This window comes from Garra rufa, chromosome 25, assembly GCF_049309525.1.
Source record: "Garra rufa chromosome 25, GarRuf1.0, whole genome shotgun sequence".
In the NCBI taxonomy this organism is placed as follows: domain Eukaryota; kingdom Metazoa; phylum Chordata; class Actinopteri; order Cypriniformes; family Cyprinidae; genus Garra; species Garra rufa.
Genome location: NC_133385.1, coordinates 9518406 through 9545722, shown reverse-complemented (window position 1 = coordinate 9545722; position 27317 = coordinate 9518406). Strand labels below are relative to the sequence as shown.

The following is a 27317-nucleotide window of genomic DNA, read 5'->3' as shown; positions in this document are numbered from 1 at the left end:
CAAGTCCCGCCCCTCTTTGCTCACTTCCTTTAAATTAAATACGTTTTATAAATATATTTTCTTCATGTAAAAATATAGCTGCCCACAACAACTAAACTTAAACGTGTTTTATTAAAAACAATTATCAGTGTATAAATAAAATATTATTTTGCAATTCTCTTGTCAGCGTGACGCAACAGAGCAAACCCCGCCCCTTCTGACCAGCAGGCGTCGCTGTTACGCACTTTCTCTCTCTCTCTCCGTTTCAGTTCAACGCCGCTCTGTCATTTTTCTCTCTGGCGCTCTCCGCTTGTAATAAAGTTTTTCCGTGTGTGTATGTGTGTGTGGAGCTGAAGATGGCGGCCAGCTCGGAGCGCAGTCCTCCGCCTTTCCCGGACTCAGAGGAGCCCGAGCTGCTGGAGGACAGCGACGAAGGCGCGGATGCGTTCACAGGCACGGTAAGTAACAAAATAAAACGCGTTTATAAAGCTAATAAGCTGCGTTCTTCATACAGACAGAGAGAAAGAGAAGAAGACCGACCACTTTCACTTCTCTGACACCCTCAGATTTGGCTGTTCTTTTTCTTCAGCCTTAGATCTCCAGCTCTGCTGGTTTACTCCGAGTTTTCTGTGAGCATATTTGCGTAATGGTTTTAAAATAGATAATTTTCTCAATCGCCTCAGATTTGGTCCTTCCGCGGTGTTAAATAGATCTGAGTTTAGGCCTGCATGTGACATAGTGAAGTTCTTGGAGGACTCCTGTAGTTGAGTAAATAATATCACAAGGAATGTGACCCAGTTTTCCAAACTGACTGAAGTCACAGTGTTGGAGAGTGTGTGTATGTGTGTAAAATAAACATGTTATGTCTAATAAAGGAAGTGAAGGACAGTACACGAACTTGTTTATGCAAAACCATCCAACAGACTGTACTTAAGAGATTTTTAGACATATAAAATGTGCATATATGCATGCATGCATGCATGCAGAGCAAAACTGAAGTAACTAAAATATGAGTATTATGAAGGCAGGTCTGTCTCTAATGAATGAGATTGTCTAGCAGTCAATATTTACTTAGTGTAATAATTCTAGTCTGCTCAGGTCAAAGTACTGATGAGCTGATCATGTGAGTCTCAGATGTGTGTAATGTAATGTCTAAATGCCTGTTTTTTCCTTAGCAAGCTTTTATTTTGGGTAGATTTTGCTGTGTGGGAGGGAATTTACAGTTGCTGTATGTGAGTCATGATAGGGTGGATTGCTGTTAAAGATCTGGGCTGGTAGCTCGAAGGTTGTAAGTTTAAACCCACCGGGTTGATTCATGAGCTGTAGTCATTGTACTGTTAAGCAAGGCATTCAACCATGGGCTAATCCTGACGGATTGTCCCTGTATACTAGAAGACGATTTGGATGAAATTACTTGCTGTGTGAGTCTAATGAGAAATGTACATGTATGTATTTGAAAAATCATTTATATTATATATAAATCTAAATATAGATATTTTATAAGTAAATATGAACCATTTCTTAAATATATACATGCATGTCATGTGTGTGTGTTTTTATATACATAATAATTATACAAAGTACATGCACATGTATTGTATAAACAAACTTTCATTTTGCATGCGATTAATTGCGATTAGTCGTTTGACAGCCCTAAAATCAAGTACATAAAAATAACCAACACTAATATGCTAAATATTTTTAAGAAAATAATTTAAATAATTTGTAATTACTGTTGCAATAAATGTGCTTCATTTTTAATGCAAGCTTAGTAGTACTAACATAGGTTTGTTTCTTTATTCATATTAAATAGCCAGTTGTACAAATTCAGAAATGCATAACACATACTAATATGATTAATATATTTTACATTTTAAGTAATATGTGACCCTGGACCACAAAACCAGTCTTAAGTCGCTGGGGTATATTTGTAGCAATAGCCAAAAATATGGGTCAAAATTATTGATTTTTCTTTTATGCCAAAAATCATTAGGAAATTAAGTGAAGATCATGTTCCATGAAGATTTTTTTTATAAAATTCCTACTGTAAACATATCAAAATGTAATTTTTGATTAGTAATATGCATTGTTAAGAACTTAATGTGGACAACTTTAAAGGTGATTTTCTCAGTATTTTGATTTATTTGTACCCTCAGATTCCAGATTTTCAAATAGATGTATCTCGGCCAAATATTGTCCTATCCTAACAAACCATACATCAATAGAAAGCTTATTTATTGAGCTGTCATATGATGTATACATCTCAGTTTTGTCAAATTTAACCTTATGACTGGTTTTGTAGTCCAGGGTCACATATGTAGTTCTGTTACAGTAATGAGAATCTGGCTGTAAAATATGCTTAATTTTCAATGCAAAAAAAGTACTAAAATAGGCTTATTTATTTAATTATTTTAAATCACATAAATTGTACAAATGCAAAAGCACATAAAAATAACAAATACTAATATTATAAATATCTTACAATTTAAATAATATGAAATTCTATTACAGTAATGAGAATTTGGTTAGAAAATATGCTTAATTTTTTGGTGCCGATAGCCTTGTGGGCAGTGCACCGACATACAGCGCCGTTGCGCTCCGGGAGTCCCGTGTTCGAATCCCGACTCGAGGACCTTTTCCGATCCCGCCCCCCATCTCTCTCCCACTTCGCTTCCTGTCCCTTCTGATCTATCCCATCTCAATAAAGGCAAAAAATGCCAAAAATAAATCTTAAAAAAAAAGAAAAGAAAATATGCTTAAATTTTCAATGCAAAAAAAGTACTAAAATACGCTTATTTATTATTAATTTGAAATCACTAATTTTACAAATGCACAAATACATAAAAATATACTAATATTATAAATATTTTATTATTTAAATAATATGTAATGTTACAGCAATGACAATTTGGTTGGAAAATGTGCTTAATTTTTAATGCAAAAAATAACTAAAATGTATTTATTTTTTCATTTTAAATAAGTGCACAAATACCTAAAAGTAACAAATAGTAACATTATTAATATTTACAATTTAAATATTTTAAATCACTTATTGTACAAATGCACAAATACATACAAATATACAAATATTATAAATATTTTATTATTTAAATAATATATAATGTTACAGCAATGACAATTTGGTTGGAAAATGTGCTTAATTTTTAATGCAAAAAAGTACTAAAATAGCCATATTTATTTATTTTTTAATTTTAAATAAGTGCACAAATACCTAAAAATAACAAATAGTAACATTAATATTTACAATTTAAATTTTTTAAATATTTACTTATTGTACAAATCCACAAATATAAAAATATCAAATATTAATATTATAAATATTTTATAATTTAAATGATATATAATGTTACAGTAATGGAAAATGTGCTTAATTTTCGATGCAAAAAAAGTACTAAAATAGGCTTTATTTATTAATAAATTATTTATTTATTTCAAATAACCAATTGTACAAATGCACAAGCACATAAAAATAACAAATACAAACATTATAATTACTACAAAGTAATTACTCTTATAATAATGAGAATTTGGTTGGAAAAAATGTGCCTAATCTTCAATGCAAGAAACCTGAAATAACAAATATCACGATAACATGATAAATATTTAACAATTTGAATGTATGTGTAATTACTGTCACAGTAATAAAAGCATTAAACAGCATTAAATTGTATATTTATTTGCTTTACATTATCAATTGTTGAAACACAAATACATGAAGAAACAAATTCTAAAATAAATAAATATATAAGATATAAGATGAATGTATAATTACTATTACAATAAGAGTTTGGGTGAAACATATGCTTATTTTTTTTAAGCAAAATAAAATGAATTTATTCCTTTCTTTCTTTATTTAGTTGAGAACTTTAACCTGGCAGATTATGTAAAATTCCTCCCAAAATGTTAAATGCATTTAATTAAATTCTATGCCAGATGGAAAAGTACTGCACAGTCTGTTAAACACAATTTAATCTTGTTTCAGCTCATAATAAATACATTTGTACAACATAAGCTCTATAATCATTTCTCTGCTGTTCCTAGTCAATCTCCGAGATGGATTCCCCATCACCGGACACAGCCAGACCTCCTAAAGACATCTTCAATGATCCACCAGAAGAAATCTTCAACGATCCTCTTAGCAACATCAACTCTGAACCCCAGAAGAAAGTAGACGCCAAGATCACTTCTCCTAGTAGCGATGAGGCCGTCGACCTGTTCAGCGACACGCTGGACGATGACAGCGATGTAGTTAGTTCACCTGAGGTCCAGAATCCCATGCCAGATCTCTTGAGCGAGCCTGTAGAAGCGCCAAAGTCTGATGTCGTGGGTGAACAACCTGTACAGAAAAATGCAGCCCGACAGCAGGATATTTTCGAAGACCCTCCGAAGACCAGCAGCAAAACCTCTTCTGTCAAGAAAGCAGCGAGCACAGAGCTGTTCGGTGATGATGATGATGACGAGGAGGAGGATTTGTTTAATGAGCCGCCAAAAGTTGTGACGAAGAAGCCTTCAGGACCACCTGTCGATGTTTTCACAGAGGTGAAATCAGATGTGAAGGTCAAGCCGCAGGTCAAAGACGACCCCACTGATCTGTTCGCAGAGGAAGGCCAGATGGCACCTGCCCCGAAACCTTCTGCCAGCAGCAGCTCAAGGACCAATGGGGTTCACTCTGAGGAGCAGGATCTCTTCTCAGGTATGGCACTTTTTACCTGTGACACCTGATTGTATCTGTGGAACTTCTGAAACTGCTTACATAGTCGGTGCAGTGTTTGGGCATCATAACACAAATTAATTCAAAACCTAATGAGCATCCTACCTAGTGTTGTATATTCTGTCATTAATTACTCGCCTTCAAGTTGCTCCAAAACCATTAGACCTTTGTTAATCTTCAGAACACAAATTAAGATAGTTTTGATGAAACCAAAAAGCTTTCTGACCCTCATAGACAGTAGTGGTGCAACGGATCACAAAACTCACGGTTCGGATCATATCACGGATTTGGAGTCACGGATCGGATCATTTTTCGGAGCAGCAAAAAACAAACAAAACAATTTTTTTTTTTTTTATAATTACTGAATGCTAACTTTAAGTACTTCTAATCCACAGCAAAAACAACTAGCTGAACTAATAAAGTCAATTACAAAAATGACAAGTGTAGATGAATACAACATAAAGTTACTAATAAAATCAATAACACTAGTATTTAGGTGCAGAAATTTTATATTTAATTGTAAAATAACTAGTGCTTCTCACTGCAGGTATAAATAGGACGCTGTCTCTTTAAGGCCTAATGCACGTCTCTAATACTGGCACGCATCTTTCTTAGCTTTCGGTTTACTGAAGACATAACCGACTGTGTTTACCAGAATACCAAAACGGGTATTAAACATAACTTTGAATGTATTTTAAGAGAAGTTTTAAAGAGGAATCAATCTGTGAATCACGCAGTTTGAATCGCGCGTCTCTCTCTCTCTCTCTCTCTCTCTCTCTCTCTCTCTCTCTGTGCGCGTGCTCGCTTCAGGTATGTGCGGCAACGAAAAAAAAAAAGAAACAGCGCGCGTGTTCTCTTTTGCTGCAGCAGTTTAAGTAGTTTGAATGGTTAAATTGGCAAGACAAAACATATGCAAATTATACACTTTTACTCTTTGAAGGTTCAATTTAACAGTTAATCCGCGAACCACATGCGTACCGAACCGTGGGGTCCGGTCCGTACGGATCACGGATCATCTGCGATCCGTTGCACCCCTCATAGACAGCAATGCAACTGACCTGTTTAAGGCCCAGAAAGGTAGTAAAGGACATTGTTAAAATAGTTCATGTGACATTATTGTTTCAATCTTAATTTTATGAAGCTACAAGAATACTTTTTGTGCGCAAAGAAAACAAAAGTAACAACTATATTAACAATTTCTTCTCTTCCATGTCAGTCTTTGATGCGCGTTTACAAGAGTAACACAACATGTGTGTGATGCTGCTGACGCAGGAGCATCAGGAGGCGTTCTGAAATAAAAAATAAAAAACATGTCTGGAGATTTCTAAAAATTCGAAGACTTGAAATATTTGCCCAACTGACTTAAAGGAACACTCCACTTTTTTTGGAAATAGGCTCATTCTCCAACTCCCCCCGAGTTAATAAGTTGAGTTTTACAGTTTTGAAATCCATTCAGCCGTTCTCCTGTTCTGGCGATATCACTTTTAGCATAGCTTAGCATAGATCATTGAATCCTGTTAGACCAATAGCATTGGTTCAAAAATGTACAACGAGTTTCGATATTTGTCCTGTTTAAAACTTGACATACCGCCGGTATTAGTACACGATATAACTACAGAAGTGTCAAGTTTTAAATAGGACAAATATGGAAACTTGTTGGTCATTCCACGGGGTCTTTAAAAGTATTAAAAGTTGATAAATCAATTATGAGAAAATTAAGGCCCTTAAAAGGTATTAAAAAGTCTTAATCGTGTTTTCACGAGGTCTTAAATTTTGTTCAAGCGTTGTCCAAAGTGTTTGACTCCAAAAAAGCATAAATATATTTATTTTCCTCCTAATCTTAAAGGAGAACTCCGGTGTGATTTTGACCTAAAGTGTATTGAATCATGATACCGAGTGTAAACGTACCTTGCATATCTCATCTCGGTTTGTGTCCAGCTGTCCGAAATCTGGGGTCAGTTAGCCGATGCTCACAACAGGCTGTCAATGAGAGTCAACAGGGCATCGGAATAGCCATGTAAATAAATCACTGTTTTACGCCATTTACGAGGCACAAAGTAGCTCCACACTTCATTGGTAGACTTCCAAGGGCCCTGACATTTAAAACGAGACATTGAGAACTCAGAAAAAGCACCGGTAGTTTATTTACAAGAAGATTTATACAGACAGTACCTGGAAGATAAAATCCGGTCGCCGCCATCTTGAACTTAGTCACGATAAGTCGAGTGTCGAGCACCAAGGAATTTATCAGGTTATCAACTTATCAGGTTGTAGTTTCCTTCGTGCTCGTCACTCGACTTATCGTGACTAAATTTAAGATGGCGGTGACCGGTCTGTTCCTGGTGGAAGATGTCTGTATAAATCTTCTTGTAAATAAACTACCGGTGCTTTTTCTGAGTTCTCAATGTCTCGTTTTAAATGTCAGGGCCCTTGGAAGTCTACCAATGAAGTGTGGAGCTACTTTGTGCCTCGTAAATGGCGTAAAACAGTGATTTATTTACATGGCTATTCCGATGCCCTGTTGACTCTCATTGACAACCTGTTGTGAGCATCGGCTAACTAACCCCAGATTTCGGACAGCTGGACACAAACTAGGGATGCAGTGTTTCCCCTAGGTTTCCCGCTTTGGGATGGAGGGGGGGGGGCGTATGCGGTAGTTACTTTTTTCTAGTACTTTAGCCTACTTTGTGTAATAACGAAAACATTTATTTCAGTGAAAAAATAAGTCCAAATCTCTGTATTTTAACATTTTGAACAATAGGGTTCTGCAATCTTTTGCTTTTTTTTTTTTTTTTAGAAATTCTTGTGTGTTTTAATTTTTCTGATAATCAAATGAAAGCATAAACATTTATTTATTTTTAATTAAATGAAAAATAAACCCTTTTAATTTTTGGCAAACAAACAGAGGTTTACTGTTAAAATCAATACATGGAAGAAAAATTATATTCAGTTTAAAACGTTTAAATAATATTGTAGTATTTTTTTCTACAATTAAGTGGTTATTCTTGTTGTAATATTTATTTTTCATCGTATATTTATTGTTTTATGTAAATTATTTAAATAGGAATATATAAACACCTACATTATACTGTACAAAAGTAATACAATACTGATATAGTTCTGTTACATGTTAAACCGTACTTTTATTTGGACAAGTTGCCGTGAAGTTTCTGTGTACAGTATGGTATGATGCTAGTTTTCTCAAATGAAACGGTAAAAGTGACAGCTTTGGAGATTGAGTTTATCTGTTCATGTGAGATGCAAATGCCAAAAATTACGTGTGCTTCAGTATGCGTATAGAAAAAAAAACACGTCTTCGCCATTCTACAGAGGCAAACGAAACATGCAGGATTCATATTAAAATGGTCTTTTTGCATCTCAGTTTTCACAGACACTAGTCCATATCGCGATTTGAATAAAGTGACAGAACAACTTTTGGTTTATTAATCCAAAAATCGACGAATTCCGTGGCATTCCGCGCTATAGTAAATTCCGTTTTTATGAATGGAGTCCGTGATCCCGTCTGTGTTTTCGGGGAGGAGACATTGTAAACGCGCGACCGCGAGACAGAAATGAAATGCTTTTGTGTAAATAAGATACATAACATAAGGCTATTTAGTTTCTTTAATAAAAGAACAATGTATAGACATGTTCTATAGGAAAGATAACCTTAAATGACTTAAACTGTGATCTGGCGCTATATCCAAAATAAAATGAACTTGACGTTCAAGGGGGGCGGGGGGTGCCGTTGGGGTGGCGCGGCGCCCCCCTAAGATAATGGTAGGGCAAACACTGGGATGCACCGATCCACATTTTTTCACTTCCGATCCGATTCCGATACCTGAATTTGGATATCTGCCGATACCGATACTATTCCGATACCAGAGCTCTATTTGCTTTTATATCACTATGACTATTATCATTATTGTTGATTTTATGAGGCTGTAACAAACTTCTCTACAAGCAAGTCTAAGTATCTCCCAAAAAGCAACTTGAGGTAAGTATGAGGTTAGAAAATGGCAGAAATCCCATCCTGAAAACAAATATGCAACTTTAAGGGTTTAAATTGATATTTATTTAAATTTCAAGACAGGGTTACTAGATACTAGTGCAATATACACTCTTGTTGCATAAAACAAAAAGGTTTTCAAATATTTGAAATAAAAAATAAATATTCACACTATAAATAGAACAATGTGCATCTGATCAACATAAATTCAGTAAATTCTTGCTTGTGTAGCAGCAACAAAATAAGGTTTTCAAATGTTAAACATTTTGAATAAAAGTGCAATAAGTGCACTTTTCGGATCAGCAAAAAACAAACAAAACAAAAAAAAGTTTGTTGTTTATTAATTACTGAATGCTTACTTTAAGTACTTCTAATCCACAGCAAAAACTAGCTGAACTAATATAATAAGTAACAAAACAAGAACACTAACACAAATGACAAGTGTAGATGAATACAACATAAAAGTTACTAATAAAATCAATACTAGTATTCAGGTGCAGAAATTTAATAATTCATTGATAAATAACTAGTGCTTCTCACTGCAGGTATTTATAGGATGCTGTCTCTTTAAGGCCTAATGCACGTAATACTGGCACGCATCTCCTTCTCAGCTGTTTCGGTTCACTGAAGACATAACCGACGGTGTTACCAGAATAAAACAACGGGTATTTAAACATAACTTTGTATGAATGTTTCTGTTCAAGAGACGTTAAAGAGTAATCAGTCTGTGAATCGCGCAGTTTGAATCACGTCTCTCTCTCTCTCTCTCTCTCTCTCTCTCTCTGTGCGCGTGCTCGCTTCAGGTGTGTGCGGCAACGTTAAAAACAGAAAATAACACGCACAAAGTCTACAAATTATAAACTTTTACTCTATGATGGGTAATATTTAACAGTTAATCTACTAAATAAATCCACGAGGTGCCACCTCTCGGAACAACGGCTTTGCAAACATTGCACGTTGCTGTCTTTGCGGCGTTTCCGACCGTAAAGTATTTCCACACAGCGGACATGTATGACGCTCAATGCTAAACTGCTACCTGCAAACTGAAGATTTTCTGAAAGGAGGCATGTCATCTCTCTCAGTGTCTCATTGGAGCACAGACACATCACCTAGCCCGGGATCACTTGTGAAGTCATTTCAGCAGACAGCACTGTACGTAGACATAACTCTGGATCGGAAATTTCTCTAGGTTGGATCGGAAATTTCCGATCCATTAATTAAGCTGGTATCGGAACCCGATACCGATACTGGATCGGATCGGCCCCATCCCTAACACAAACCGAGATGAGATATGCAAGGTACGTTCACACTCGGTATCATGATTCAATACACTTTAGGTCAAAATCACACCGGAGTTCTCCTTTAACAACGGCGTGCTCGATCCACGCGATTGGTTCGGGCCGGGTGATGTCATGTAATTTGCGACAAACCCGGGAAGGTGATGTGACGCTCTCCACATGTAGCGAAACCATAGAGCGAAACGGATGGCAAAATGGGAAAATGTAAGTTTACGTACTCCTGGTTGGAGAAAGACGAGTTTAAACAGTGGCTGAAACCTGTCACTTAAAACAACTGCGAAGCTTCTGAGCTTATCGGAGTTCTGTTGCATGGTTGGGCTCCATTGATTTATTTAACTACAACAGTTTATTAACAACTGTTTATTAAGTTAAGGGTTTGATACTGATTAAAAAAGTTTGAAAAAAAGTCTTAAAAAGGTATTGAAATTACCCTTAGGATTCCTGCACTTACCCTGTTTAAGTTGAAGTAATAAAATTACTGAAGTACTAAAATTAAAACTAAGATAAAATTAAGTTAAAGCAAAGTCCTTTTAAGACAAGTCATGTCACTCGGCGGCCATCTTTGAAACGCCTCTCGGGCATCCAAGTGCAGCTCCTATCTCTTTGAATGGGGAAACGTCAAATTCTCCAAAACTGTTCGCCAAACTTACGATTAAATTTCATATTTGAAATCTCCAAAGAAATCCAACAAGAACTGCCTCATAAATATAGTTCCTTGTGCTTTAATAGCGTTAAAAAAACGCTTATTTTTCCGGCTAGATGAGCCAGTGCGCATGCGCAGTACTGAACGCACGTCTTAGAGCGCCGACTGTTTCTATAGCAACCGGGACTTCTAACTGCAGCTGCAGTGACGCGCTGACTTTACTCATCAACGATTGGCTCTTTCACTAAGAAGGCGGGGCTTCGCGGCCATGATGACCGTTTCATTGTTCCCCATTCAAAACTACACGAGTGACATGTCTTTGGTATTCTATAGTCTTTGGTTAAAGCTACATACAAATATTTAAATAATCAGACTAATGGAAATGACAAAAGCACATAACAAAATTACTAAATTTAAACTGAAATTAAAATGAAAACCATTCAAAATATGAAAGAAGTTAACAACCAGAATAAATATTTCCTGATAATTTACTTACCCCATGTTATCCAAGATGTTCATGTCTTTCTTTGCTCAGTTGAATAGAAATGAAGGTCTTTGTATAGTGGATTTCAATGGGTCCCAATGGGTTGAAGGTCCGAATTGTGGTTTCAGTGCAATTTTAAAGGCCTCTACATGATCCCAGCCGAGGAATAAGGGTCTCATCTAGCGAAAAGATTGGCCATTTTCTAAGAAAAATACTAATTTTATACTTTTTTTAACCACAAATGCTCGCCTTGCACTAGTTCGACCTCATGGATTACATAATCACGCACACGTGACATACAAAAAAGGTAAAACAGCGCTGCAGGGCGATTCTGAGTTGGAGGTAAACATGAGATGGACTTTTTTGCCCTACCCTACAGTGTTCATTTCATTGACAAATAATTTTCATAGACAAACTAAAACTCGTTTTGAATGACTAAAGCTGTAACGGAAATCTATTGACATTTTTGTCAATGAATAAAAACAAGATGAAAATGTTAGTGAGGGACAATTTGGGAGGAGATTCATTCAGAATGAATCTACTGCGTGGTTAGGAGGTTAGATGTGTACTATTAAACTATCCGGCGGGACATAAGCTAACATACACTTGCTGCACGTCTCTCAAACGATTAACATTGCCAATATCTAGGAGTAAGAGGAGAGCAGACATATGGATAAATTTGACGGCACAAAAGAGAACTCAATTCAATCCGGTTTTCTGAGCGCAGACACTGAAGCATATGAGCACTCTTTCGTGTCGCATAAAGAAATACACAGAAAATTATGTTGAATTGTTAGTTTTGACCTGTTTGAATATAAACCCAGTCGATTACGTCTTAAGTGAAGAAAAAAGAGTAGAGAGAATATCAGATGTGTATCAGTATATTGTATCCGTGCAGTCGGATTTAAATGGACAGAAGCCTAATTTAAGGTGTGTTCACACTTGTCATGTTTGACTCGATTAAAACAAACTCTGAAGCGATTGCTCTGTTAGAGCGGTTCATCTGAGTAAGTGTGAACGCTGCCATCCAAACCCTGGTGCGCACCAAACAAGCGGACCGAGACCAATAAAAAGATGGGTCTTGGTCTGCTTTTACACAAACTCTGGTGCAGTTTGAATGAAATATGTACGTAACACGGACCAAATACTTCTAAATGAACCAAAAACAGGAATTAATGAAAAGATTTGACGCTATTCATGAAGGGAACACACAGTGTATCCAAAACAAAAGGAGCTGAGGGCAAACATGGAAGAATGAGGTAAAGTGCCTTTTGGGAGCACTTTGTGAGTTTGCCGGTGTTGAAAATAAAATCATATACACGCAATGGCATAATCATAAAGACGGCATTAGGTGTATTCCACTTAAAGCTGAATAAGTTGAATGCACCTTTTCCTTTTGTTTGGAGGGTTTTGAGTTCCGTCACAGAATAAATGTTATTGAACCCGACCAATCAGGTTGTGAACGTATCACTTTGTCTTTAGGTTCAGTATCTTTAGGTTTGTTGTCAAAAATGCTAATGTGAATGCCAAGTGGACCAGGACCAAATGTATCGTTTTCCTTTTTGGTCTGGACCAAATGAACCAAGCAAATGGGACCACAAGTGTGAACACACCCTTAGTTGCTATTGTCAGAGTAATTGATGCTAATCAAGCAGCAAAAAAAAAGAACGAAAATTACAAACTGCAATTTGGACCTTCAACCCGTTGATCCCCATTGAAGTCCACTATATAGAGAAAAATCATAGAATGTTTTCTTCAAAAACCTTAATTTCTTTGTGACCGAAGTAAAAAAAAGACATGAACATCTTGGATGACATGGGGGTGAGTAAATTATCAGGAAATTTTCATTCTCGAATTGAACTTCTCCTTTAATAAATGGTATCATAGTATAGAACTAATACTAAAATAACACTGATTAGAAGTGCCGTAGGGTTTTCAGGCGTCAGGGTTTTTTCCACAACGGAACATTTTCCTGCTGTTGACTCTTTTTACTGGCACATTTATTGTACAACAGGAATGCAAGCACAACACTTTTGAGCAATGGATGATGAAATCGCTTTCTCAGCGTTGACTCAGGAAGGGGAAAAGGAATTCCTCAGTGGCCTTTGCCCTCTCACCCTATGTTATGCTGCTGATGGAATGTGTTTTGCACGCGTCTGTGTGTGTTGTGTGTGCGTGTTTTATTTCTAGGTTCTGTGTTGCACCATCCTTTTATTTTTAGATATTTTTAAATTTTTTAAATAAAATGCACTTTCTCTCACTCTTATTCTCAGAAGCTACAGTGGAGTTGTCTTTGGACAGTCCTCAAAATGACCGCAAGAAGAAAGATGCTGTAAAACCATCAGTATCGGCTCCTGCCGCCCCTGTAGCCAGCAGCTCCAGCAAAGCTCCGTCCAAAACCCTGGAGGAGGTAAAACACTCCCTGAGCTTATAAAGAGAATAGGAATCAGCCATTTGACAAAAAAATGATTCTTGAGAAAATTACTCTTATGACAGGGTACAAGGTGCTTAAAGTACTTGAATTTTACTTTTTGAAATGTAAGGCCTGGAAAACCCTTGAAAAAAGCAACATTCCTGAAGAGGTACATGAAAAGTGCCTGAATTATTAAAAGACAATGTATCTATGAAATAAGTGTTTAATTTTTTTAAATAAGCACATATCTTTTCAAAAACATACTACCCTTTTTCGCTTTTATTTTACATAATGTCTAGCGAGCTAAGCCAGTAGTAGTATTGACAATGTTGTGTAAACATGGCTGAAGACACTAAAAGAGGAATAGATAAACCAAATAATGTACGAGTCATTTACGCTGGAATCACTCCGATTGATTCAAACTTGTGACTTCAGTCATTCATTTCATGTTATTTACAAGCAAAAACCAGATCAAATTGAAAGAGCCATTCATTTTCGAATTTCGACATTGCTTGTAATGATTTAAAAAGCACATAGTGATGGGTGAAACAGCTTTTTTCGAAACTCCAAATCATTTAAACCATTATGTCGCAAAATGACTCACTGTTTCGATCTGTTCCAATCAAAAATCATTAGTTTCAGATCGGAACTTCAAATCGTGTGTCGCAAATAATTTGATTTAGATCGGGATTTTGGAGTGGGTTCGCAAATTATTTAACTTGGGTCATGACTTCAAATAGCGTATTGCAAATCATTTGATACATGATTTGAAGTCCCGATCTAAATCAAATGATCCGCGCTACGCGAAGTTCTGATCTAAGTCAAATGATTTGCGCTCTATGCTCTAAGTCCTGATCATTATTCAGATCGGGTCTTCAGAGCGTAGATCGCGAATCATTTGATTTAGATTGGAACGGGTTTGTGAGTGATTTCGCAAATTGAATAATCAAATCAAATGATTCATGATACGTGAAGTTCCGATCTAAATCAAATGAATTGTGCTCCATACTCCGAGTCCTGATCTGAAGTGATGGTTTTTGAATCATTATTCAGATCGGGACTTCAGATCATGGATCGCGAATCATTTGATTTAGATCAGAACAGGTTCATGAACCATTTCACTAAGTAAAATAAAATAATTCGCAATACATAATTTGAAGTCCTGATCTAAATCAAATGATTTGCACTCTACGCTGCAAGTCCTGATCTGAAGTGATGGTTCATGAATCTTTATTCAGATCGGTACTTCAGAGCGTGGATCATGAATCATTTTTTATTTGTGAGTCATTTCACAAATTGAATCATTTAAATTAAATAATTTGCTATAAGTGAAGTTCCAATCTGAATCAAATGATTTACACTCCACACTTCGAGTTCTGATCTGAAGGGATGGTTTGCAAATCATTATTCAGATGTGGACTTCAGAGTGTAGATCGCAAATCATTTGATTTAGATTGGAAAGGGTTCGTGAATCATTTCGCGAATTGAATAATTCAAATCAAATGATTTGCGATACGTGATTTGAAGTCCCGGTCTAAATCAAATGAAAAGTTATTTAGATTAGAACTTTGAAGTGGGTTCGCAAATGTTTGCTTTAGAACTTTGGAGGACGGAACGCAAATCATTTGATTCAGTTTGAGACTTCGGAGCACGCATTGCGAATTATTTGATTCAGATTAGGATTTCAGGATCATTGCCTAAATCCTTTTTTTCTGATTTTTTTTTCTTAAACAGAAGAAAACATCCAACCATTAAGGCAGTATAGATATCAAAACAAAAAAGGAGAATGTTTTAATTGATCTACTTCTCTTTTTTTTAGAATTTGAAAAAGAACATGTTGTTTAATAAGTAAGATTTCTGATTGAAGTCAGCAAGTAGAACTTGAAAAGTCCTTGAAAGTCCTGCAATTTTGTTTTGCAGTATTTGTACGAACTCTTGTCAGCTGATTCTTTATAATAAATCAGTTGAATCAGTCATGATTCAGACTTAAACACATGCATTATTTCTGTTGTTGATCAAAAATTCACTCACACAGCAAATTTATTCAAATGTATTAAAAAATCATTAAGCGGAATCCGAATCAAAACCAGATTTGTTAAATGTATAATATCTCTAGAGATCAGATCAAACCTTCATACACAATTTCTCACTTAGTTTTCATCTTCCTTTCTCTTTTTCTGTTCCCTTTTTTTACGTAAAGCTGGAGGAAGAGGAAAGTGAGGACAAGTTTGATCTGAACATTTCTGTCACGAATCCAGAGAAAGTCGGTAAGATGGCAGCTGGGTTTTACTTTAATGTCTCTTTTTCAGGCTTTTAACTGTGTAAGAACATTTGTTTAAAATAGCATTTGAACATGGTAGTGGACTGAGTTTGCAGAAAACCGGAAACCATGATTATCTTATGAGGTGAAATTGTTCTAATTGAGGATCTGAGTCACTGATACGGTTGTCTGCAACTTCCTCTTTTTGTCCTGTGCCAGCTATTTTTAATTTCCTGTCCTCCTTTTTGAAAGGTGTGGTGTGACTAATGTCTAAATTCAGCACTATATGTTAGAGGGAAGATGTGTAGTATTTTAGTGAGCTCACACTTACTGACTGTTTGGCTATATATGGCATTATGAAATCATGAAGTTATAGCGAAGATGTTTAGTTGTTTGTGATTCAGCAGATACTGATTATTATCTAGCTACAATTGCAGAAATACATTTGCTTTAGAGGATCTTGGAGAATAACTGTCTAGCATAAACACATCCTAAAATAAAAGGATTATCTTATTCTTTTGAAATAAAAAGGGAAGTATTTAAAGCAAAACATCCTGCCTAATCTAACTAATATGCAAAGAGATTAGCCAATAAAGTTTATTCGAATATGTAAATCTTAAAAGGTTTGATAGTAAAAGCTTTCGCTTTGTTGGTTTATGTAGGGCCCTATGAAGCCTGTTTTATTATTATTTATTATTTAATTTGTTTTATTTAAACACTACCAGTCAAAAGTTTTTGAACGGTAAGATGTTTAATGTTTTGTAAAGAATTCTCTTCTGCTCCCTAAGTCTGCATTTATTTGATTCAAAATACAACAAAAGCTCTGATATTGTCAAATATTTTTACTATTTAAAAGATTATCAAATGTTCATTTTCAGCATCGTTGCTACAGTCTTCAGTGTCACATGATCCTTCAGAAATCATTCTAATATACTGATTTACAGTTCAAGAATATATATTTTTTAATATTATTATCATTATCAATATTTAAAACAGTTGAGTTTTTTTTTTCAGTATTCTTTAATGAATAGAAAGATCCAAAGATCAGCAAAGCTTTTGTAACATTACACACTATGACATTCAAAAGCTTGGGGTCAGTATGTTTTTATTTATTTTGTTTTGGGGAAAGAAATAATTACTTTTATTTAACAACGATCCTTTCAATTTATCAAAAGTGAGGATAGACATTTATACATGTTACAAAATATGTCTATATTTTAGTTTAATGCTGTTCTTCTAACCTTTCTATTCATCAAAGGAACCTGAAAAAAATTCTACTCAGCTTTCAGCTGCTCAGTTTTCAGCATAATAATAATAAATGTCTTTGTGAGCAGCAAATCAGAATTTTAGTATGATTTCTGAAGGATCGTGTTACTGGAGTAATAATGCTAAAATTTCAGCTTTGAAATCACAGAAATAAACCACATTTCAAAATATATTCAAACAGAAAACAGTCATTTTAAATAGTAAAAATATTTCAAAATGTTGCTGTTATTGCTGTACTTTGAATCAAATAAATGCAGGCTTGGTGAGACTTATTTAAATAACAAAAAAATAGTACTGTTCAAAAACTTTTGACTGGTAGTATAGGCTTTTTTTATGTTTACATTTTTTGTGGATTCCATTTGAATGGTTAAATTTAATTTTGGTAAAAAACCTTGTCTAATTCATTGGAATCATGACAGTTCATGACACCAGTTTGTTGACAGTTAACCAGAAATTACATTTTTAGGGCCCTTTTGACATTTGTTTACTTTTTTCTCAAAGTCTGTGTCTTATTTTATTTTTTACATTTTCTAATTTCCATTTTAATGGCTCAATTAAATAAATAAAAAAAATCATGTCTAATCCATTTTATTCATAGAACTTTAACCATGCGATAATTTATACATTTTTGACAATAATAGGGCCCTAAGAAATGTTTTATGTTGAACATTTGTGTGTTGTTTATTGTAATTATTCTAGATTCCGTTTGCATTTTTTGTCTTGCTGAGATCATAGGGCTTTATGTACTCTAGTTTGCTAGGTTGAGCTGTTCTTCTGGCCTGGACAAACTGGGCTTTCGCTGATTTAGTCTGGAAAGCTGACAACTCTTTTAAAACCAGTGAACCAGATCAGTCTTAGAGACCTGCTTCGGCCAATCAAGACTTTTTTTTTAAGCCAGGAGAGCAGGATCATAAAGCATCTCAGCTACTTGAAACTAAATCTGTTTGTATAACCAGCCCTAATATTTAAACAGCATTAGCAGCAAATTTGTTTTATTTTGATCTGTTGGATTGTTTGTTCATGAAAGGTGATTCTCTCTCTTCTCTTCACAGGTGATGGTATGAACGCTTATATGGCCTACAAAGTTTCAACACAGGTGAATTTCAGTCTCTTTACTCGTCCTGTTCACACTAATGCAAAATATGACACAGTCTGAATCTCACCGCTTTCTCATTGTCTCCTAGACATCATTAACCATGTTCCGTAGCAAGACGTTTACCGTCCGCAGACGTTTTAGTGATTTCTTGGGATTGTACGAAAAGCTCTCTGAGAAACACTCACAGAACGGATACATCATACCTCCACCACCAGAGAAGAGCATTCTGGGTAGGAACTTGTTTTTGCTAAAGCATCAGATCTGATCTGATTGTGAATAAATGGCTGATTATGAATGAATGTGTGTGGATTTGCCAGGTATGACAAAAGTCAAAGTTGGGAAGGAGGACTCGTCGAATGCAGAGTTTGTGGAGCGGAGGAGAGCGGCTCTAGAAAGGTTTGTCACTCAAAATGACATTGGTTCTTATCTAGGTGCACTAAACTAAAGCAACGAATCACAAATCTTATCTGTTTTTGTCTCGACAAGCCATATTTGTCAACAGGATAGCATGTCAGAACTTTTTGCCACTCATATTCTCTTTTCATAATATAATATAATATAAAAACGCTATTGTAAAAGTAACTAATATTAATGAATAAAATCTAAAATCCCAAATTGCCGCATATAGTGTTTTATATTTTCATGAGGACTGAAAAATTACTTAGACTGGATAATATAATATAATTTAAAAACACTATTGTAAAAGTAATTAATATTAATTTATATATTTTGAATGAGGACAGACAAAAATACTTCATTTCAACATGCATTACTACTAACATTATATGATTTTTCACATTAATGGGGACAGAAGAATTACTTGGATTGAATAATATTGTGATTTAAATCAGTCATATTTGATTGACAATATATGATATGGCAATCATAATGATACATATACCAGTCATATATGTTAATATTAATAAAAAATTACTTAAATTAAAATGTTACGTAGTGATCATAATAAATAATATTGTGTGTTCGTAATGATAGAAATGATAGATATAATATGTAATGTTAGTTGTAATTATTACTAATATACATTTTAGTTTTAATGTGGACAGATGTAATCTAATGTAATATTTTGTTATGAAACTAATCTATATATATTTATATTTAAATTTTTGGATTGGATAATATTATTTGATATTAATTACCACTAACTTTTTTTTTTTCACATTAGTGAGGACAGAAAAATACTTAGATTGAATAATATATTGTCAATTAATATGTTAATATGAATTAATTTTAATAAATATTTACCTGCATTAAAATTACTAAACATAATGTTTGCAATCATAATAATGTATGTGTTTTAATGAGGACATAAACTGTATGTAAGATGTAATTAATGTTAGTTATAATTAATACAAATAGACATATTACATTTTAATGTGGACAGATGTAATATAACGTTAGCAACTAATCTAATTATTGTTGACAGAAATTATTTAGATTGGATAATATAATTAAATTTAATATTAATTACTGCTAACATTATGTTAATGTAAAACACTAAATTATATTATCCAAGTAATCTAAGTATTATATATACTGATATTAATTACTACTATTTTAGTTTTTCTCTCCTCGTTAAAATTAAATTATATATGGTTAAGTCACCTTTTTATAGTGCTTTATACAATAAAATCTTAATTCCACATTACATATTATATTATATTACGTTTTGTTAAATTATCCAATTTAAATTAATGTATTAATTTATATATATTTTAGTTCTATATAATAATTTTATATATAGAATTTTAAGCAGAAGAAAATGATTTTATATTATAATATAAATGTTAGTAATAGTAATTATTATTCCACTTTTTACATTTACATTTACATTTATTCATTTGGCTGACGCTTTTATCCAAAGCGACTTACAATTGGGCAGAACAGCAAGCGATTCATCCTAAGAGTCAGATCGAAGCGGGAAGTGCTCGAAAATACCATATATCAGGCATTGTTAGATGAGTACATGCTATAAAGACAAGATCAAGAAAGTAATTTTTTTTTGTATTATTATCACTATTTAAAATGTAAATGAAATGTAAATTGTTTGTGTTTTTGCAGGTATCTTCAGCGGGTTGTGACTCATCCATCTTTACTGCAGGACCCTGACGTAAGAGAGTTTTTGGAGAAAGAGGAGGTGAGATGGCTTCTGTTTAGTGACATAAAAATAAACATTTTGTATTATTCAGCACATGCAACTTCAAATTTCAACATTAGCATAAACCTTTCCTAAGAGATGTGACTTGCAGATGTTTATCTGTCTATGCCGTTTGTGATAATTCAATGCTTTGTGTGTGTGTTAGTTACCCAGAGCAGTCGGCACACAAACTCTAAGTGGAGCCGGCTTCCTTAAAATGCTCAACAAAGCCACGGATGCTGTGAGCAAGATGACCATCAAGATGAATGAACAGGACGTGGTGAGTGGAAGAACATGCAGGTTTAACCCACACTGAACTCCTCTTTAAAGAGACTGAGACTTAAAACCAACCTAGAAAGGATACTAAATATAAAACGGTGTATATGTGTATTGATTTCAGTGGTTTGACGAGAAGATCCAGGATGTAGAAAATGAAGAACAGCATTTGCGGAAACTTCACGTCATGGTGGAATCGCTCGTCACTCACAGGAAAGGTCAGAAGGGCAAACAATCAGCTGCAATTTCCATCTAAATGTAGATATTGATTCTTTAAAAATGTAGTGCAGCCTATTTTATTTCTGATATGTGTCGTCTGTTGAGTGAAACACAATATTCTTTAATAAAAAGTAGAGTGAGACTATATTTTCTAAATTCTAAAATTGATTGGATGATGGTGTTTCAGAGTTGTCTGGGAACACAGCCGTGTTTGCGAAGAGCGTGGCGATGTTGGGCAGCTCGGAGGACAACACGGCTCTGTCGCGAGCTCTGTCTCAGCTGGCCGAGGTGGAGGATCGAATCGAGCAACTCCATCAGGATCAGGCTGCCAACGATTTCTTCACCTTCTCAGAGCTGCTGGCCGATTATATACGGCTGTTGGGAGCTGTCAGGGTACAGACGCTCAGATACACACAGACAAAATATACACTTCAGATGTCACTCGTCCAGTCACAGTTACAGTATTGTGTATCACTGCTCGACTCTTTAAAAATGAAATGGATTATCTATAATTTCTGTTTAGCTTATATGTGACACTGGACCACAAAACCAGTCCTAAGTAGGATGGGTATATTTGTAGAAATAGCCAAAAATACATTGTATGGGTCAAAATTACAGATGCTTCTTTCATGGCAAAAATCATATGTTCCATGAAGATATTCTGTAAATTTCCTAGCATAAATGAAAAACTTTATTTGGACAATTTTATATATATATTATTAACTTTATTTGGACAATTCTATATGTATTATTATTATTATTATTATTTATTTATTTATTTATTATTATATTTTTTTTGCACCCTCAGATTCTAGATTTTCAAATAGTTGTATCTCGGCCAAATATTGCCCTATCCTAACAAACCATACATCAATGGAAAGCTTATGTGTTCAGCTTTTTCTTTCAATTCATTTCTGATGATGTATAAATCTCAATTTCAAAAAATGTACCCTTATGGTAACATGATTTGTATAGTTATATTATATTTTTGTTGAAAACTATAATAATACATTTATTTTTAATTTATTATTATTATTATTATTATTATTATTATTATTACTGTTATTATTAGACACATTTGAAAAAGTAGAATAAAAATAAATTTAGCAATGTAATATAAATTGTTATTATATTTTAATAATAATAATCATAATTAATAATATAAACATTTATGTAAATGTATAATGATCCAAAAATGTTTAGTCTTGCATTAATATATTTACAATAATAATAAAAGATAAGAAATTATATGTTAATAAGATATTATTATTATTAGACATTTAAAAAAGTAACACAAAAAGTACAAATACAAATAGTTTTTAAAAACAAAAAAAAGTTTTTTTTGTTAGCAATGCAATATAAATTATTATTGTTTTTTATTTTAATAAATAAATATTATAATATTCGTTATCCTAAAATATTTAAAGTCTTGCAGTAATATAATGTAATAGTAATATAATAATAATAAAACATAAGAAATGATTGTGAATTATTTAAAAATTCAGATAAACATTTTTAACATTTTTAGCAATGCAATATAAATAGTTATTGTATTTTAATAATGAGAATTAATAATATAAACAATTATGTGAATACATGTATCATCATGCTAAAACCTTTTAAAGTCTTGTAGTAATATATCTACAATAATAATAATAAAAATAATATAAAATAAATAATTATTATTTATAAAATTAATACATTTGCATATTATATTATTATTATTACAGACATATTTAGAAAATTAAGATAATAAATTATAATTAATTTTTATTTTTTTATTTTTTTAGCATTAAAACATAGTTTTAGTTGCATTTTATTTTAATAATAATAATTAATCATATTAACAGTTATGTAAATAATTGTAAATAATGATTATTATTATTAATAAAAAAAAATTATTTTGCATATTATTATTTGTTTCTGAAATATGTTTGGCATTTTTATCATATAAATCTGTATGTATCTAATTATTAATCTTATTCCTGTTGTAATACCATAAGATTTCAGAACCCGTAATATATCTTATTATTAATAATAATAATAATATTGCGTTTGTCAGGGTTGTTTTGATCAGAGAATGAAAGCGTGGCAGCGTTGGCAGGATGCCGAGAACATGCTACAGAAGAAGAGAGAGTCCGAGGCCAAACTCCTGTGGGCCAACAAACCCGACAAACTCCAGCAGGCCAAGGATGAGATTGCTGAGGTAACTGCACAAACATGCTACTGTTTGTTTGGTGAATGTTTTATAGACTCACTGCTGTTATACAGATAAACAATACCATCTGTAACCTTTACAACTCAGCTTTGTTATGAGCCATCACTTACGCTACATTCTCGTCCTTTAGTGGGAGGCAAAAGTCACGCAATACGAGAGAGAGTTTGAGAGAATCTCAGCCAACGTACGGAAAGAAGTCATCCGATTTGATGTAAGAAATAATTCAGTCAAAAATTATAATTTGCTTAAAATATACTCGCCCTCAGGCCATCCAAGATGTGGGTGAGTTTGTTTCTTCATCAGATTTGGAGAAAACTAGCATTACATCACTTGCTCACCAATGGATCCTATGCAGTGAATGGGTGCCGTCAGGATGAGAGTCCAAACAGCTGATAAATACATCACAATAATACACAAATTATCCACACCACTCCTGTCCATTAGTTGACATCTTGTAAAGTGAAAAGACGTGTTTGAAAAAAAAAAAAAATCCATGAGTAAGAAATTTTTCCAGATAAAATACCAATCCTTTATCCATAATATTATCTTCCAGAGAAGATATGCACAGATCCAGCACTGTTTATAAGTGAAAACAGATCAAAACTGTTCTAAACAAATATGGTGGTGGATTTTGATGTGAGAGGACAACAGAAGATGTAGAGAAAGTATAATTATGGATTTCTAGATTTATATTTTAGCCAGAAGCAACAGTCTAAAATAAAAAAAAATAAGTTTTTTTTGCATATTATAATCTATATGTTTGTATATGGATGTTTTTGTTGATGATAATTATAATAATACATTTATTTTTACAGAAAGTAAAATGAAAAATTACCATTGCAAATATTTTTATTTTATTTTATTTACATTTTTAGCAATGTATTTAAATATTTATTATTGTATTTTATTGTAATGATACAAAACAAATGTAAACAATTATGTAAACGGATAGATGTACCGTGATCCTAAAATGTTTGAAATCTTGCAGTAATATATCTACAATAATAATAATAAAAAATCTAAGAAATTATTTAAAATAAGAGTATTATTATTATTATTAAAACTAGTTTGCATGTACTATTATTATTATTATTATTAATATTATTCATTATTATTAGACATATTTGAAAAATTATTATTATTTAAAAAATATATTTACCTATATTATTATTGTTGTTGTTATTATTATTATTACAGACATTTGAAAAATTAAGATACATAATTACAAGTACAAATAGTTTTTTAGCAATGTAAAATAAATTATAATTGTATTTTATTGTAATAATAATAATTACAAATGTGAACAATTATGTAAACGATACATGATCCTAAAATGAAATATTGCTGTAATATATCTACAACAATAATAAAATATAAGAAATTATTTGAAATAAGATTATTATTATTATTATTATTATTATTAAAATACATTTGCATATATTATTATTATTCATTATTATTAGACAAATTTGAAAAATTATTACTAGTGTTATTAAAATTAATTAATTTGCATATATTATTGTTGTTATTATTATTATTTTTATAGACATTTGAAAAATTAAGACAAATAATTACAAGTGCAAATAGTTTTTGTAGCAATGTAAAATAAATTATAATTGTATTTTATTGTAATAATAATTACAAATGTAAACAATTATGTAAACGATACATGATCCTAAAATGAAATATTGCTGTAATATATCTACAACAATAATAAAATATAAGAAATTATTTGAAATAAGATTATTATTATTATTTATTATTATTATTATTATTATTAAAATACATTTGCATATATTATTATTATTATTCATTATTATTAGACAAATTTGAAAAATTATTACTAGTATTATTAAAATTAATTAATTTGCATATATTATTGTTGTTATTATTATTTTTACAGACATTTGAAAAATTAAGATAAATAATTACAAGTGCAAATAGATTTTTTTAGCAATATAATATAAATTATTATTATTGTTGTATTTTATTGTAATAATAATTACAAATATAAACCATTATGTAAACAGCTACATGTACCGTGAATCCTAAAATCTTGCAGTAATATATCTACAATAATAAAAAAATATATAAGAAATTATTTAAAATAAGATTATTATTATTAAAATTAATTTGCATATATTATTATTATTTTTCATTATTATTAGACATATTTGAAAAATTATTATTAAAATCAAATAAACAGTTTTTTTAGCAATGTAATATAAAGTAGTATTGTATTTTATTTTAATAACAATAGTAATTAATAATATAAACAATTATGCAAATACATACACATATCATGATCCTAAAAAATTTAAAGTATTGCTGTAATACTTACAAAAAAAACAGCTTTTTACTTCATAATACATTAATTGATGGACTGGAGTGGTGTGGATTACTTGTGGATGATTTTATCAGCTGTTTGGACTCTAATTCTGACGGCACCCATTCACTGCAATGTATCCATTAGCGAGCAAGTGATGCAAAGCTACATTTCTCCAAATCTGTTCCCATGAAAAAACAAACTCATCTACGTCTTAAATGCCCTGAGGGTGAGCACATTTTGAGCAATTTGTACTTTTTAGTTAAACTGTTGCTTTAAATTGCAATTGATTGGAATTTCTTTGCTAACAGAAAGAGAAAGCGCGAGATTTTAAGAGACAAATCATCAAATATCTGGAGTCACTGCTGAACTCGCAACAACAGGTACAGAACCAAGTACATTTTATCCGACTGAATTGTGTTTCAAAGGCGTAATTCATATTTCTCTCTCTCTTTCCTTTAGCTGATAAAATACTGGGAGGCGTTTTTGCCGGAGGCGAAAGCGATCGCGTGAGGTGGCGTCTGCGTCTGCGTCTGCGTCTGCGTCTGCATCTGCGCACGAACACACTCACTGATACCCGAGGCCTTTCTACACTCTTTACCTCTCGCCTATAAACCAAGAGAAATCGCGCTGCAAAAGGAAAAATCATCTATCCGGCCGCTCGTTACTCTGATTGATTTAGCAACTTGTATATTTTTCGTGTAATCTTCACCTTTATTTTCTTACATTGCATCTTTACTGGGGGGGATGTGAATGCATGTGGTGGCTGGGTGTCTTCCTCGTCTGTATGCAACCAAACCTCTTTCACTTGATTTGTTACTCGTCTGCAGTGATGTCAATGGTTTACACTAGAGGGCGCGTGTCGCTCATTCATAGCGGTAAGAAACTTCCTGTCAAGAGGTTTGTACTAATTAAGGAGGGTATTCAGAGACAAATAGAGACCTAGTTTGTTTTAGAAGTCCAGAATATTGATTGATATATACACTTTTAAACACAAGTAAAAGAGGCTGTAATACAGTTATTAGGAACTGTTGAAATAAAATGACTGAAACTGGCTGGATGTTGTTAAGTGGCCAGTGGAACACTTCTATTCATTGATCAGTGATTGATTTTTCTTTTGTTGGCTTATTGTTTTTACTCAAAAGATCGTTTTAAATCTTATATAGATTTATGATCAAGTTTCTATGTTCAGCATTTAATGTACTCCAAATGCATTTGATATCAGCATCAGAGCTCTTTCACCTGGTCCAACAGGAAGCCCAAAGCACTTCAGTCTTAAAAAGTTGGTTTCTTGGTTTATTGTTTCATTCCTCTTTTTTTTCCTCATTTTACATTTTCATTTGTAGCCATTTATGCCAACATGTTATTTTGTGTCAAACCATATTTGTGTTATCCATTTGATTCTGGCATGTTATAATAATTAATACACTTTTGCTACGCTACTAATAATGATTAAATTGTTTCTACATCGGATTTTGTTTTTGTTTTTATATTTACAGATTTTGCTGCTGTCAGAGTTTGTAAGGCTGTTAGATTCATTGTCATAACGTTTTGTTTGTTTATTAGTTTGCTTCATAAATGATATTTTGGGCCCTGCTGTAATGACACTTTGAACAGACGTTAACAGGTTTGACTTCACCATTAGGTGCCATAATAATCAAAAGTTTGTTTATTAGAAATATGGGGCAGATATTTTTTTCACTATGGACACTTCTTTTGAGAAAAACAATAAAGATTTAATTACATATATCAAGCTTTTGGTTAAATGTTAATTTTGTGTGTGTGGATAAATGTGACCCTGGACCACAAAACCAGTCATAAGGGTCAGTTTTTTTAAATTGAGATTTTACATCATTTGATGTATGGTTTGATGTCTTGTCGTTGTGACGAAACACATTTGATTGACATGAGCGCCTTACCTTAGCCCCGCCCTCACCGAGCTG

At 32.9% G+C, this 27317-nt stretch overlaps 1 protein-coding gene across 1 annotated transcript; it reads left to right on the top strand.

The window, feature by feature from the left end:
* Positions 1-305: 305 nt before the first annotated feature.
* Positions 306-27127, top strand: snx1a (sorting nexin 1a). The gene is made up of 15 exons (XM_073831457.1): positions 306-437; positions 4042-4693; positions 13419-13555; positions 15759-15825; positions 18137-18180; positions 18269-18410; positions 18498-18576; positions 20260-20335; positions 20502-20615; positions 20736-20829; positions 21018-21223; positions 22893-23036; positions 23179-23259; positions 25686-25757; positions 25837-27127. Exons 1-15 carry the CDS (start codon positions 336-338, stop codon positions 25885-25887), a joined length of 2061 nt encoding a protein of 686 aa, XP_073687558.1. The 5' UTR covers positions 306-335; the 3' UTR covers positions 25888-27127.
* The last annotated feature ends 190 nt before the right edge of the window (positions 27128-27317 follow it).